Source organism: Phoca vitulina, unplaced genomic scaffold (assembly GCF_004348235.1).
Source record: "Phoca vitulina isolate PV1807 unplaced genomic scaffold, GSC_HSeal_1.0 scaffold46, whole genome shotgun sequence".
Lineage (NCBI taxonomy): Eukaryota > Metazoa > Chordata > Mammalia > Carnivora > Phocidae > Phoca > Phoca vitulina.
Window position 1 is genome coordinate 7,233,817 of NW_022589749.1, and position 13,759 is coordinate 7,247,575.

The 13,759-nt window shown below is 39.8% G+C and overlaps 1 protein-coding gene across 1 annotated transcript in view; it reads left to right on the forward strand.

Moving 5' to 3' along the window:
* Positions 1–11,839, forward strand: part of TMEM116 (transmembrane protein 116) — a 43,002-nt gene extending 31,163 nt beyond the window's left edge. The window contains exons 5-11 of the mRNA XM_032431488.1: positions 1,928–2,032; positions 5,208–5,257; positions 6,109–6,192; positions 6,541–6,676; positions 9,362–9,506; positions 10,266–10,339; positions 11,338–11,839. Of these exons, the coding sequence (XP_032287379.1) occupies positions 1,928–2,032; positions 5,208–5,257; positions 6,109–6,192; positions 6,541–6,676; positions 9,362–9,506; positions 10,266–10,339; positions 11,338–11,589 (846 nt within the window). The 3' untranslated portion in view covers positions 11,590–11,839. The remainder of the gene's footprint in view (positions 1–1,927; positions 2,033–5,207; positions 5,258–6,108; positions 6,193–6,540; positions 6,677–9,361; positions 9,507–10,265; positions 10,340–11,337) is intronic.
* The last annotated feature ends 1,920 nt before the right edge of the window (positions 11,840–13,759 follow it).

Sequence of the window (13,759 nt, forward strand, 5' to 3'; positions counted from 1 at the left end):
AATCCCCAAGATCAAACAAATTTGCACAATGCAAATAATATTTTAAAATACACACACACATACATTCATACACACACTTCTTACAGAATTGTGCTTGGGAAAACTCCCATTTGTTGAGTGGCACTGAGGACACCTTTTGCTAAACTGCTGCTCCAGGTATTTTTGTTTGGAAAACCTATCACAATAGGTCACAGCTGTTTACTGATAAGCAGAAAAGAAAGATATGCTTGTGGCAAGCAGAAAGTTTTAAGGTCTTTCAAGTTGTATTTTAAAAAGGACCTACAGAAATGTTTAAATGTTCTCAGGATGCAAAGTTGGAGCTGAAATGTGATTATCAAACCAGCTACAAAGAGTGTATGGCAGCCATCTCTTCAGGTAAAACCTGGTACCCAGATATGCAAGAAAGCTTCAGGACAGGCTTCAGGAAAGCTTCAGGCTTGTTGATCTTGTCCCATATTCTCGCATAATCTGATCATGTGTGGAGCTGGACAGGGGGGCAGGTGCTGCCATTTTGGGGAACCAGGGCTCAGCAGCACCACCGCAAACTCCATGGGCCACTTCAGCATCACCTGCATGTCAAGCCACTGAGGGGCCAGGGATCAGGAGCGACTGGGGAGCTGCTGGAGCAGCTGCCCAACCTCTGGCTCCTCAGCGGAGCTCACAGCCAACCAAGATTTATAAGATTTTATTAGATGCCAGACATTGCAGAGTTTACATTATTGGTTATTAGATTTATATATACATATATATATATATATATTCCTTTAAATTTGATTTTGTCTTGGATGTCACTAACTCTGAATCTATCTGATCCTTTCAAGGCTTGCTTATTTTTCTAAGTCTTGCTTTTAAACTTTCATTTGGGCAGTCTTTCATGTAGAGCTAATTTCGTCCCATTAGTGAGGCAATACTCTTCTTATGATTCTACCTTATTATTCTGTAGGACCCTCATTTCCTGCCTATATGTTAGGAAGTCTTTCCACTCTGGCTGATGGAAACACAAACTATTGCTTTGGAGATTGTTTTACCTATTCCTCTCTGGTTGTTCTGTTCCCAGTCTTCATGGTTTTCTGTCTCACATGCATAGATCAATACTTAATCAAGGACTCGAGGGTACCCCTGCAAATCTCCAGAGCACTATATCTGTGTGGCTACCTCTTCTCAGATAATCTGCTTCATGTATTGTAGCTCTTTGGCCTCTCCAAACTCTGAACTCTGTCTCCTCATTCACCAAGACAGCCCATCTGTTTGGATTCCCCCTCACTGCACTCACTTTTTCCTGCCAGTGAGATGGGACATTTGCTTGTTTTTCTTCTTTCAGGGATTACTGTTCTGCACTGATTGTTACCTAATATTTGAAAACCAGTTGTTTCATATTTTCCCAATTTTTCGTTTTTAAGGCTAAAGGGCAAATTCTCTTTCTATTATTTTATCAAAGATGGAAGCAGAAATTTTTTTCTCTGGGATTTTGTCCTGCTGATTCCTTGCTATCTTGTCAGTTCTTTGATGCTTTTAAGGATTTAAAAAATATTTCATCCAACATGTTTAATTTTTTTAAATGGGAAATTTGGTTCAAATAGCCTAAGCTATCATTATTACAAATGGAAATCCTTATGTTCTTTCCAATTAAAAAATAAAATAGAAAAATACTTTAGGATATCTTCATAATAGTAGAATAGTTGGGTGAGAGGAGGTGGCTAATGCTGTGGTTCCTCTAAATAGTCAAAAGGATAAAATAAGGAATCCAAGACATATAATAGGTAGGGCTAGGTAGAATTCCCGGACATGGCCCAGTTTTGCATGTTATGGATATTAGACGGTAAGTTACTAATAGACCATTAGGTAGGATTCTTATAGCAGAAAATAATGTAATAAATTGAAAGGAGTCAGAGTGGGACAGTTACGAGTTTTTTTGATTCTCACCTAGATATTCTACATTTCCTCATTCCTTTACACCGTCAATTACATCTGGTATCTGTACAAAGAGCTGAGGATGAGACACAACCAGAGTGGACAGAGCACATTTCCACTGGTAAGTTTTATTCAGAGCTAATAGTTAAGAACAGTATGCTAAACAAATCTATATGTCCTTGATAAACAGTGTAAGCACTCAGCACTGGGTAGGTGAATTCATGGAGGTTAATAAAAGAACAATCATGTTCTCACAGTTTCCATTCTGTTGAAAAGATTTCCTCTTCTCTCTTGCCATCAAAAAAATAAAAAGGTTTTGATTATAGGAAACGTTATTTACATACAGTACTATCCTTACTGCCTGGTTCTATCCTTCTTAGCTCCATGCCAATCCATCATTGCCGCTAGAGTAAAGAATAAGATCTTGGGTAGAGTCAGGGATGGTGCTCAGTTTGCTCACATGGAATTTGGGCTACAGGTATTGGAAAGGGAGAATGTCTGTTTTGCTCCGCTGTATTTATTCAGTATGTGCGGATAACAGATACTGGTTTTCTGAAGGGCAGAGGGGTTCATGTGTTGTAATCAGAAAACAAGATGGATCCAGGGAGTAGTTGTTTTCCCTTCTTTGGTTCAAAGAGAGTTTGGGGCACTGTCTAGTATTACATTTATAAAAGAGAGGAGAACACTAAGTACATCTGGATTTTTTGTGTGTGTATGCGTATTTTACATATCACATAATTTGTTTATTTTAAGTTACAATTCAGTGGTTTTTAAAGGAGACTTACTAGCTTGTAAAATACCATAAATCCGTTCTAGAATATTTTCTTCGCCCTAGTCAAGTTCTTCATGCCCATTTATTAATTTTTTTTTTTCAAAGATTTTATTTATTTGACAGAGATAGAGAGAGGGAGAGCACAAGCAGGTGGAGTGGCAGGCAGAGGGAGAGGGAGAAGCAGGCTCCCCGCTGAGGAAGGAGCCCGATGTGGGACTCGATCCCAGGACCCTGGGATCATGACCTGAGCCGAAGGCAGCCGCCCAACTGACTGAGCCACCCAGGCGCCCCATCATGCCCATTTATTGTTAATTTCCTTCCCACCCCCTGCACTAGGCAACTGCTAATCTAATTTCTGACTCTAGAGATTTTCCTTTTCTGGACATTTCATATAGATGGAATCATCCAATATATAGTCTGTTATGTCTGATTGATTTCATTTAGCATAATGCTTTTGAAGTTTATCCATTATAGCATGTATAATCATTCCTTTTTAGTGCTGAATAGTATTCCATTGTCTAGTACACTCAGTTTCTTATTCCTTTTTTTTTTTTAATTTTATTATGTTATGTTAGTCGCCATACAATACATCATTGGTTTTTGATGTGATCCACGATCCATTGTTTTCGTATCAGTTTCTTATTCCTGATTCTTTCAGTGTATCACTAAGTGATCTTGGTAGAAAACATTTTTAGGGGCACCTGGGTGGCTCAGTCAGTTAAGTGTCTGCCTTCGGCTCAGGTCATGATCCCAGGGTCCTGGGATCAAGTCCTGCATCAGGCTCCCTGCTCAGCAAGGAGTCTGCTTCTCCCTCTGCCCCTTTCCCCTGCTTGTGCTCTATCTCCCTCTCTCTCAAATAAATAAAATCATTTAAAAAAAAACATTTTTACGATGTTAGCAATTTTCATTTCTTTGGCTGTCATTATATATTTTAATCTTATTATGTAAATCTTACTAAATATTCCAGTTTTCTTATTTCTACAGTATCCATTCTGTTATATATATATATTTTTAAGATTTTATCTTTAAGTAATCTGTGTACCCAACATGGGGCTTGAACCTACAACCCCGAGGTCAAGAGTTGCATGCTCCACTGACTGAGCCAACCCCGTTGTGTTTTTTTTGTTTTTGTTTTGTTTTGTTTTTAAAGATTTTTTTATTTATTCATTTGACAGAGAGAGACACAGCAAGAGAGGGAACACAAGCAGGGGGAGTGGGAGAGGGAGAAGCAGGCTTCCCGCCGAGCAGGAAGCCTGATGCGGGGCTCCATCCCAGGACCCTGGGATCATGACCTGAGCTGAAGGCAGATGCCTAACAACTGAGCCACCCAGGCGCCCCTTGTTGTGTTTTTTTTGAAGGGGATTTTTTGTTTAAGAGCATGAATGAATGAATGAATGAATTTCCAGAAATGAATCTGGAAAACTTCCCCACATACCTTTCTCTAGAGCCTACAGATCAGTTCTAGACCAAATGAAAGTGGTATATTATCATACACATGATGAAACTCAATAAAAATTTGTTGAATGAATAAATGGTACTATTATCAGTAAGTTTTTTTTAAATCAGAGATTCATTGACAGGAAGGTAAGTACAAGAATTAAACACAAGTTAGCCTGATGGATAGAGGATAGAATGAAAAGAAGGGACACAGGTGGGAGAGGTCACCAAAGACTGATTTTGCTTATTTCCCATTTTGCTTAAAGTCAACAATGGCTGACTTACTTGAAATCATTTACTATTCCTGATCCATAGTTTTTAGGGTAAATCAGTTACCCATCTCTGATCATTGATTAACTGCTCACTTAATGCTTATTGATTTTTAACAATGCCATTCTAGAATATAATATGATTTCTTACCTCAGAACAGAAAAAAGCTGTTTTCTATTCTATTTTCACTTTAAGGTGTTCTATTCAAAGTCTTTTACCATAAACTTCCAGTGGGTAGATAACATTCTTCTGTAAATTATTTTTCAGTGTCTAACACAACTAGGGGTTTTTGGAATGTTCTTTCTTCTAGAGTCTAATAGATGTTATATCCAAAGGGCTTATTTGACCCTCCTCCCTTATGCTAATCCTGGCCTATTAAGCTTTCTGCTGGTCATCTTATACATAGACTTCTGCTCCACCCATAAGATCTGAAAAGTCCATACCTTCCTGGATCTAAAAGAGAATAGAATTGAACTATTATTAGAAGATTGAGGAGTACTGTATGATTTCGTATTTACCTTTCTTCTTAAGAGAATTTGTTGTGGTATCCAAGTCTTATATTAAGCTACTTCCCGCAGGCTCTCCTTGTGGCTGTTGTTGTTGTACTTTTTAGAATATAGTAATACAGATAAAATTCCCTTGCCTCCAATGCTGAGGAACTATCTATTTGATTGAATTTTGGAGCAAATATTGCTTGACAGAAGCAAGGTGGCTCTTGGGAATTTTTGTTCGTTCAAGTGCTAAGTGATGACCTGATATTTATTATATTATGACTGGCAATATTCTAAGACTTTACTCATATTTATTCTTTTCACAGGTTATAGATTATACTTGTCACGTTGGTCAAATAGCCATCATTTTGTCAAGGTGAGGTTTTTGCTTTCCTTTCTAGCAAGGCGTAAACTCTCATTATTCTGTGGTCTAGGTGAGAACAAATACAAGGACAGTGCCCTTCATTTCCATTGAGTCTATCACTCCTAGGTCCTCACAGAGCCTTACTGAGTTGGAAGCAACAAACATATGATCATTGGAACCATATTCCCAGATAGAATAGGCAAGCAGTTACAGATTTGGATTTTTAACCTTAATTCTGCCATTAACTCTATGTGACCTTCAACAAATATTTCTCTTTAAGTCTTTGGACTTCTAATTCCTTTTTATATCATAAAGAGTTATAACAGATGGCATTCAAGATCTCATCAATGGGTGAGAGTCTTACAACTGTTTACCCCCAGAAGGATCTAGATCTCACCTAATGTAGTGGTCATATCAGAGTTTGTAACTTTTACTTCTGGATCTTTTCCTCTTACAGGGAGCTGGCTATATTTAGCTGGATAAATAATTGGTTATTTAAACGTATGCTTTGAAAAAGCTCCCAGGAAGGGGCTAATGAAAATGAAGTTATTCCTGGTGGTCATAGAAAGTTAGCACAGAACTCCTTGTTAGATTTTTTCCTTTAACTTTGACCCACACCCAAAGACTCTCTGACATTCTTTTAGGGTTCATTAATTTAGGTTTGAAATGCATTCTCCACTCCACTTACCCAACAATTGGACAAGAAGTATATGTAAGGGTTTTGAACCATTTTTCTTGAAGAAATTATATATTTGTGGAGAGTGGGGGGTGATGGAATTGGGAGAAGAACAGAGTATTTTGTGAAGGGGAAAGACATAAAAATGTCTGAATATTAGGGTGATAAGTTTTTTTCCCCCTCCCAGCCTGATACCTCTGCTGTTGATGATACCTGTATTCTGTCTGGGCAATGTTAGTGAATGTTTCCACAACTTCAGCCAGAGCCACAGGTAAGCAAGGACCAAGTCTATTATTTCCATTTTCTTTTCTATATAAAGATATGGAAAAGACTTTCTACATACATTCTGGATAAGTTGCTTGTATTTGGAACAAGGTTCTGTGGAACCTTGGTAGCGTTTATAGAACAAGGTATAGTCAAGGCAAAAAATACTTAAGTAGAAATATAATGCGAAGTGATTGGAAGATAATGTATCTATGAGAAGGAATAAGGTGTTATGGGCAAGGGTTAGCAAAATGGTAAGAAAAATTGCATATTTAATAGATTTTGTTGTGCCAAATGGGTATCTCTCTAGTCTTGTGTCTGTAGTAGTGGTCCTGTCCATTGATTCTCTTCCTAGGTGTATTCTGATGTACTCACCACCATCAGCTGTGGCTGAACTGCCTTCTGCCAACACATCAGTCTGTAGCACACTTTATTTTTATGGGATCACCATTTTCCTGACCACCTTTCTCCTCAGCCTCCTCACCATTGTGGTATGGTGCCACCTGCTTTTATGGAAAGAGAGGGGATTGGGAGGGATGGGGCATTATTCCCAGGGACTGGGAAGATGGGATGGAGAGGTATTTCCTAAAGTCCTAGAACTAAGAAAGTAGCCAAGAGATATTGACAGTTTAATTACTACCTCAGTATTTGGACTTCCCAAGATTAAATGATTGGTGGGGAAAGAGTCTATAGTCATTATGTGAGAATTATGCTCACTCTAGGGCTAATTAATATATGTTCCTGTGGATCCTCATGGAAGACCAGACCAGAAAACTAGTATATGTCAAGTATGTCCTTTATACAGGATAACACTCCAGAACATAGGAAATGTGCTTTGATTTAATTTGATAATTTTCCAAATAATGAAGGAATTTTCTTTTCTCAATCCTTTACTAGCTATAAATGTATTTATGCTATGTCTACCTGGGGTTAAAATGCTAAGGGGCTTAGGCATTTACTAAATACTCATTTGACATCGTCAGAATGATGTACAGTTAAAATAATTAGCCATGGAATAATATTTTATTTACACATAACTGCCTAGTACAAAATCAGCACACAAGTAAATATGCCTTTTTATCTGCCATGTCTACTTTTCAGTGTCATTTTCTCCTCTCTCTATATGCTGGTTCAAGGATTACAAACTGCCTGCAGAGCAAATTGATCCCACGGATATGTTTTGTTTTGCTAGCGCAGCTGGCACATGTAAACCAAATAAAATTATGGAGAATTTCTTTTAACAATTTAAAAATAAGTTATAGAGGGGCGCCTGGGTGGCTCAGTCGTTAAGCGTCTGCCTTCAGCTCAGGTCATGATCCCAGGGTCCTGGGATCGAGCCCCGCATCAGGCTCCCTGCTCAGCAGGAAGCCTGCTTCTCCCTCTCCCACTCCCCCTGCTTGTGTTCCCTCTCTTGCTGTCTCTCTCTGTCAAATAAATAAAAATTTAAAAAAAAATCTTTAAAAAAACAAAAATAAGTTATAGAGATAGCTTAGCTCAAATCAGCAACTTTGTAAAGAGGGTGAAATGAATAGTTTATATTAAGATGATTTTGATGATCTACATTTAGAACTGATTGACAAGAGAGGCAGGTATCCCAGAGCCTGGCACCCCGGGGATACTTGATTGCTTCTTTATTTTTTTGTTTTGTTTTGTTTTATTTTATTATGTTATGTTAATCACCATACATTACATCATTAGTTTTTGATGTAGTGTTCCATGATTCATTGTTTGCATATAACACCCAGTGCTCCATTCAGTACGTGCCCTCTTAATACCCATCAGCAGGTTAACCCATCCTCCCACCCCCCTCCCCTCTAGAACCCTGTTTGTTTCTCAGAGTCCATAGTCTCTCATGGTTCGTCTCTCCCTCCGATTTCCCTCCCTTCATTTTTCCCTTCCTGCTATCTTCTTCTTTTTTTTTTTTTTAACATATAATGTATTATTTGTTTCAGAGGTACAGGTCTGTGATTCAACAGTCTTAAACAATTCACAGCGCTCACCATAGCACATACCCTCCCCAATGTCTATCACCCAGCCACCCCATCCCTCCCACCCCCCACCACTCCAGCAACCCTCAGTTTGTTTCCTGAGATTAAGAATTCCTCATATCAGTGAGATTGTATGATTGCTTCTTTAAATAACACAAGCTTCAGTGGGTATTCAGAATCAGAACTGATTCTACTAGACATAAATATTCCCAAATAAGTAAAAGCTTCCTTTTGATTCCTATGTCTGTGGGGAAAGGAAACTACATGGCTAAACTTAATAAAATAATTGGCTTATTAACTTAGAGAGTGGGTCTGGATTATTAGGGAAAATTTTAGATTTGTCAGATTTGTTACCAAGATTATTACCTAATTTACTTCCCACAGAAAGCACGTTGGACTTCTGAACTGCTTTATATTTGTTTCATTAGCTTAACCTTATATGGATAGCCCCCAGATGGAAGGGGAAAACAGTCTATTTTCCATCTAAGGGCAAGAAGAGACTTCCTAAACCTTTTTTTTTTGCTTAGAGTTGAGAATTTAAGCTCAGCCAGGGTGCTGATGTGTTTATTCTAAGGGTATTAAGCACAGACTTCCTTCTTTTTTTGTTTTTTTTTAAAGATTTTATTTATTTATTTGACAGAGAGAGATACAGCAAGAGAGGGAACACAAGGGGGGGAGTGGGAGAGGGAGAAGCAGGCTTCCCACCGAGCAGGGAGCCCAATGCAGGGCTCGATCCCAGGACCCTGGAATCACGACCTGAGCCGAAGGCAGACGCTTAACGACTGAGCCACCCAGGCGCCCCATGCACAGACTTCTTTCTAACACAATCTCTAGTAAAGTGCTTTAAAAGAGGGTCTGGTTAGATCTTAGCTTTAACTTCCCATACATACTGTGATTAGCCTCAGTTAGGGGGAAAAAAAAAAAAGCCTGAGAGTTGATGTCAAGTTTATGTATTGAACGTGGTAACCACAGGTTTGTCTAATATCTGTCCATTTCCCTTGGCTAAGCAAAAGTTCACTCTGAAGATGATTTTCTTTCAGAAAAAGCCAGTCTTAAATGGTAAAGACAGAATGAGTTTTCCTGCTGTCAGATCCTGAGAGAAGTGATTCCTCTACAACAAGAGGAAGCTAGAGCTGGGAAGTTTTACCAAGCCTCAGGCAAACTACTCACTTATGTACCCATGTTTAGGTCTTACTCATCCAAGCGCAGACTCTGTATAAGAAGTTTGTGAAATCAACTGGCTTCCTGGGGAGTGAACAGTGGGCAGTGATTCACATTGTGGAGCAGCGAGTACGCTTCTACCCAGTGGCCTTCTCTTGCTGCTGGGGCCCAGGTGGGTTTCTTAATGGGAAGAGCTGGGCAATGACGAGGACACCTATTGGGGTCTGATCAAGCAAAGTGGGCTCACCAAGAAGGATGACTGAAACTTGTAAAATTCCTGTCCAACCGTAAAATCTATGTTGGTCCCACTTTCTTCTTTTTATTCCTATGTTTTAGAAATTAAGGTAATTAGACATGAGATGCAGCCTAAGAGAGGAAACATCCTGATAGAGCTCAGAGATATTAACACCTGCCCTTTCTACTACAGAAAGTATAGTGAGGATCAGATTGGATAATGCTTATGAAAGAGCTTGGTAAATTCTGAAACACTAAGAAGTGTAATTTATCTCCCATAGTGTGTCTTACCATCATTGCTATACTAATAACCTGCAAAGTTTAGTCAGTGAGGAATAGAAGTTGGAGACTGGAGGCCCAGTGGTTTATGTAACTGGTTAATCTCACTCCTAGTCTTCATTGTGCTTATACCTTTATCTCTCATGGTGTGTAGGCATGTATACTGGGGAATTTTTTTTTAGGATTTTATTTATTTATCAGAGAGAGCAGGAGCAGGGGAGCAGCAGGCAGAGGGAGAAGCAGGCTCCCCGCTGAGCAGGGAGCCCGATGCGGGACTCGATCCCCGGACGCTGGGATCATGATCTGAGCTGAAGGCAGACACTTAACCAACTGAGCCACCCAGGCGTCCCTATATTGGGGAATTTTATGCTCAGACAGGTAGGGCTGGCAAGAAGATTTATACTTTGTGTTTTCACAGCTGTCATTCTGATGATCATGAAGTTGACTAAGCCACAGGACATGAAACTTCACATGGCCCTCTGTGTTCTCCAGGTAACACCTTCAGCATCTGTTTTTATACCCTCTTATCCTGTTCTCTTACACTGACATTACTCAGTAAGCACAGTTTTTTCCCTTAGCGTATTTATTTCTATGTTGCAAAGAGAAAATGTATTATTTATATTCAGTTATGAAGAATGTGAAGTTTTCCTCACAGATGAGGTAGACACTTTTGTGAAAGTCCTGCCATGCATTCCAGAGCATATGTATCTCTAGTTAACTTCATTTTATTGGTGTGTTTTTAAGGGATGGGTAGCAAAAAAACAAGATCGACCAGATAATGTTTTTATGAAACACTGATAGTGACATAATTCTTCCCCACCCAGAGTGAATTGAATGGGATAAATTAGCTATTCTAGGTAAATGGGGAGAGAGGAATACAGAAATAGAACAATTCTCTTTTTTCCTCTTTAATCAGACTTATGAAGCCTTTTTTGAGTTATCTGACTATACTGATAAGGCACTTTTCTCAAGCCTGACCTGGGAAATGGAAGTAATAAGGAAGGGCATTGAAATGAGTTCATTTTCCTTATGTATATGCCAAGAAGTATGACCAACTTTCAGTCATCCATAACAAGGTACAGTGTAAAGAGTGAGTTCAGAAAGAGCTAGAAAGGGAAGAAATCAGAGAGGGAGACAAACCATGAGAGACTAAGGACTCCAGTAAACAAACTGAGGGTTACAGAAGGTAGGGGGTGGGGGGATGGAGTAACCGGGTGATAGGTATTTTAAGGGCACGTGTTGTGATGAGAACTGGGTGTTATATGCAACTAATGAATCGTTGAACACTATATCAAAAACTAATGATGTACTATATGTTGGCTAATTGAACATAATAAAAAAAAAAAGGGCTAGAAAAATATAAAAAACTGACACCAGATCTTGCTGTTTGAGATAAAACAAATATAACAATGAGTATAAATAAGGGGAATGGGGACGATTCCCTGGATCTCTGAAAACCTGAAGGATGGGTTCCATCACTTCATCTCCAGGCTCTAACAGCATCATCCCAGGGTCTGCTCAACTGTGGAGTATATAGCTGGACACAATACAAGTTCTACCAACTAAAGCAACAGGCTCGGCGTGATGCAGACACCCAAACACCATTATTATGTTCACAGAAGAGATTCTATAGCAGGGGCCTAGATACAGTGGAGTCTACCCTTGATTTTGCTACCAGCCCTCCACCATTCTTTGAAACTGTAATACTGGAACATCCAGGAACCAGAATTATTCCACACTAATGGATTGAGAAGAGTGTTGGGAAACATCTCAAGTCTTTTCCAACCATGCCTTAAACTATGGAAGTGAAAGAGGATGTAGTGCTGTGGTTAGTAGGTTTTCTTGTTGAATTGGGCAGGATCTCTGTTATTCTCAGATTCACTAGTAATTCTTCAAGTCTTTGTTCAAAGAGGTGAAGCCACTTTCCTTCTAAGAGATAGACTCCTATCACCTCAGTGAATACTAGATTTGTTTAAATCTCTTCTAGATAAGTTCCAGGTTATTATTTATATGTGCCATTTCCAGGCTCTCTACTCCATGGTCGTGGGGGAAGTAGGGTGGCATGCAGCAGCTTGCTCAGATTTTGCTAGTATTGTTATTCTCTCTGAGGTTGGACAAAGAAAGTCCTGGGTTTCTGTTCTTTGAAGAGTTTTTGAAACTCAGAAGAAGCAAGGACAGTAACTGTCAAAAAACTGACGGTGGGATCCTCAGGCACATCCTACTTTCTTATTTGTTCAGTGCTGTTCTAAGTCTTTTTTTTTTTTTTTTTAAATATTTTTATTTATTTATTTGACAGAGAGAGACATAGCAAGAGAGGGAACACAAGCAGGGGAAGTGGGAGAGGGAGAAGCAGGCTTCCCGCTGAGCAGGGAGCCCGATGCAGGGCTCGATCCCAGGACCCTGGGATCATGACCCGAGCCGAAGGCAGACGCTTAACAACTGAGCCACCCAGGCGCCCCAGAGCTGTTCTAAGTCTTAACAGTAGGAACCATCTGCTCTAGGAAATTAAGGCCAATCTTATGGAGTTAGAGGGGATAATAAGATTTAAGAGAAATCAGGATTAAAAGAAATTTTAGGTGGGGCGCCTGGGTGGCTCAGTCGTTAAGCGTCTGCCTTCGGCTCAGGTCATGATCCCAGGGTCCTGGGATCAAGCCCCGCATCGGGCTCCCTGCTCGGCGGGAAGCCTGCTTCTCCCTCTCCCACTGCCCCTGCTTGTGTTCCCTCTCTCGCTGTGTCTCTGTCAAAGAAATAAATAAATCTTTAAAAAAAAAAAAAAAAAGAAATTTTAGGTATCAAAAACTCTCAACTCCTATTTATAAGCGAAAGTCCAAAAGTAGGTTTCATAGTGCCTGGACATAGAATTAGGTTGAACCATATGAACTTACCATTTTTGTAGGTGAAAATGGCGTAATATTGGGCGCCTGGGTGGCTCAGTTGGTTAAGCGACTGCCTTCGGCTCAGGTCATGATCCTGGAGTCCTAGGATCGAGTCCCGCATCGGGCTCCCTGCTCAGCGGGGAGTCTGCTTCTCCCTCTGGCCCTCCCCCTCTCATGTGCTCTCTCTCTCTCTCTCAAATAAATAAATAAAATCTTTAAAAAAAAAAAAAGAAAAAGAAAATGGCGTAATATCATCAATTTTACATGGTTTAACCTAATGGTAAGTGTTTAATGTATGTTTATAGAATAAATGAATGAATAAGTGAATGAATGGCTAGAAAGAACCTTTTGGTAAAGAAAAGATTCCCAGACTGCAGAGCCTCATTCACTAGTAGGAATGTCTAATCCGTTTCTTCTTCCCCCTCCCCTTTCCCTCCTCCTCCTCCTCTTCTTCTTCTAAAAGATTTAATTTATTTATTTGAGAGAGAGTGCAAGCAGGGGGTGGAGCAGAGGGAGAGGGACAAGCAGACTCTATGCTGAGCATAGAGCCCGACACAGGGCTCAATCCCAGGACCCTGATGATACCATGACCTGAGCTGAAACCAAGAGTCGGACACTTAACTGACTGAGCCACCCAGGCACCTCTTCTTTAATCACACGACAAGTGATGTTTGATCTCTTCAGTTAAGTTATGAACAAAGTCAGTCTGAGGCCAGGGCATTAGATACTATGATGCCAAAACAAAAAGGAAAAGCCAAATGGACAAAGTGGCTGGAATGACAATCAACTAAAACACCTGGAACTAGTAATGAGATGCTTCTCACCTGATATACTCCCTCGGTCTGTCCAAGGAAAAATCCTTAAGATTAGAGAAAATTGACAGAGTAAATTACAATGGTGAATTAGATAGGATACTCTGAAACATAAGTTTCCAGAGATCATTCCGAAGGAACTCTCTGTAGAAATGTTAGGGAGCTCGGTTAACAGCTCTTTAGGTTTGAGGCCATGAGCTTCACCTTACTGTGGAGGGTGACCT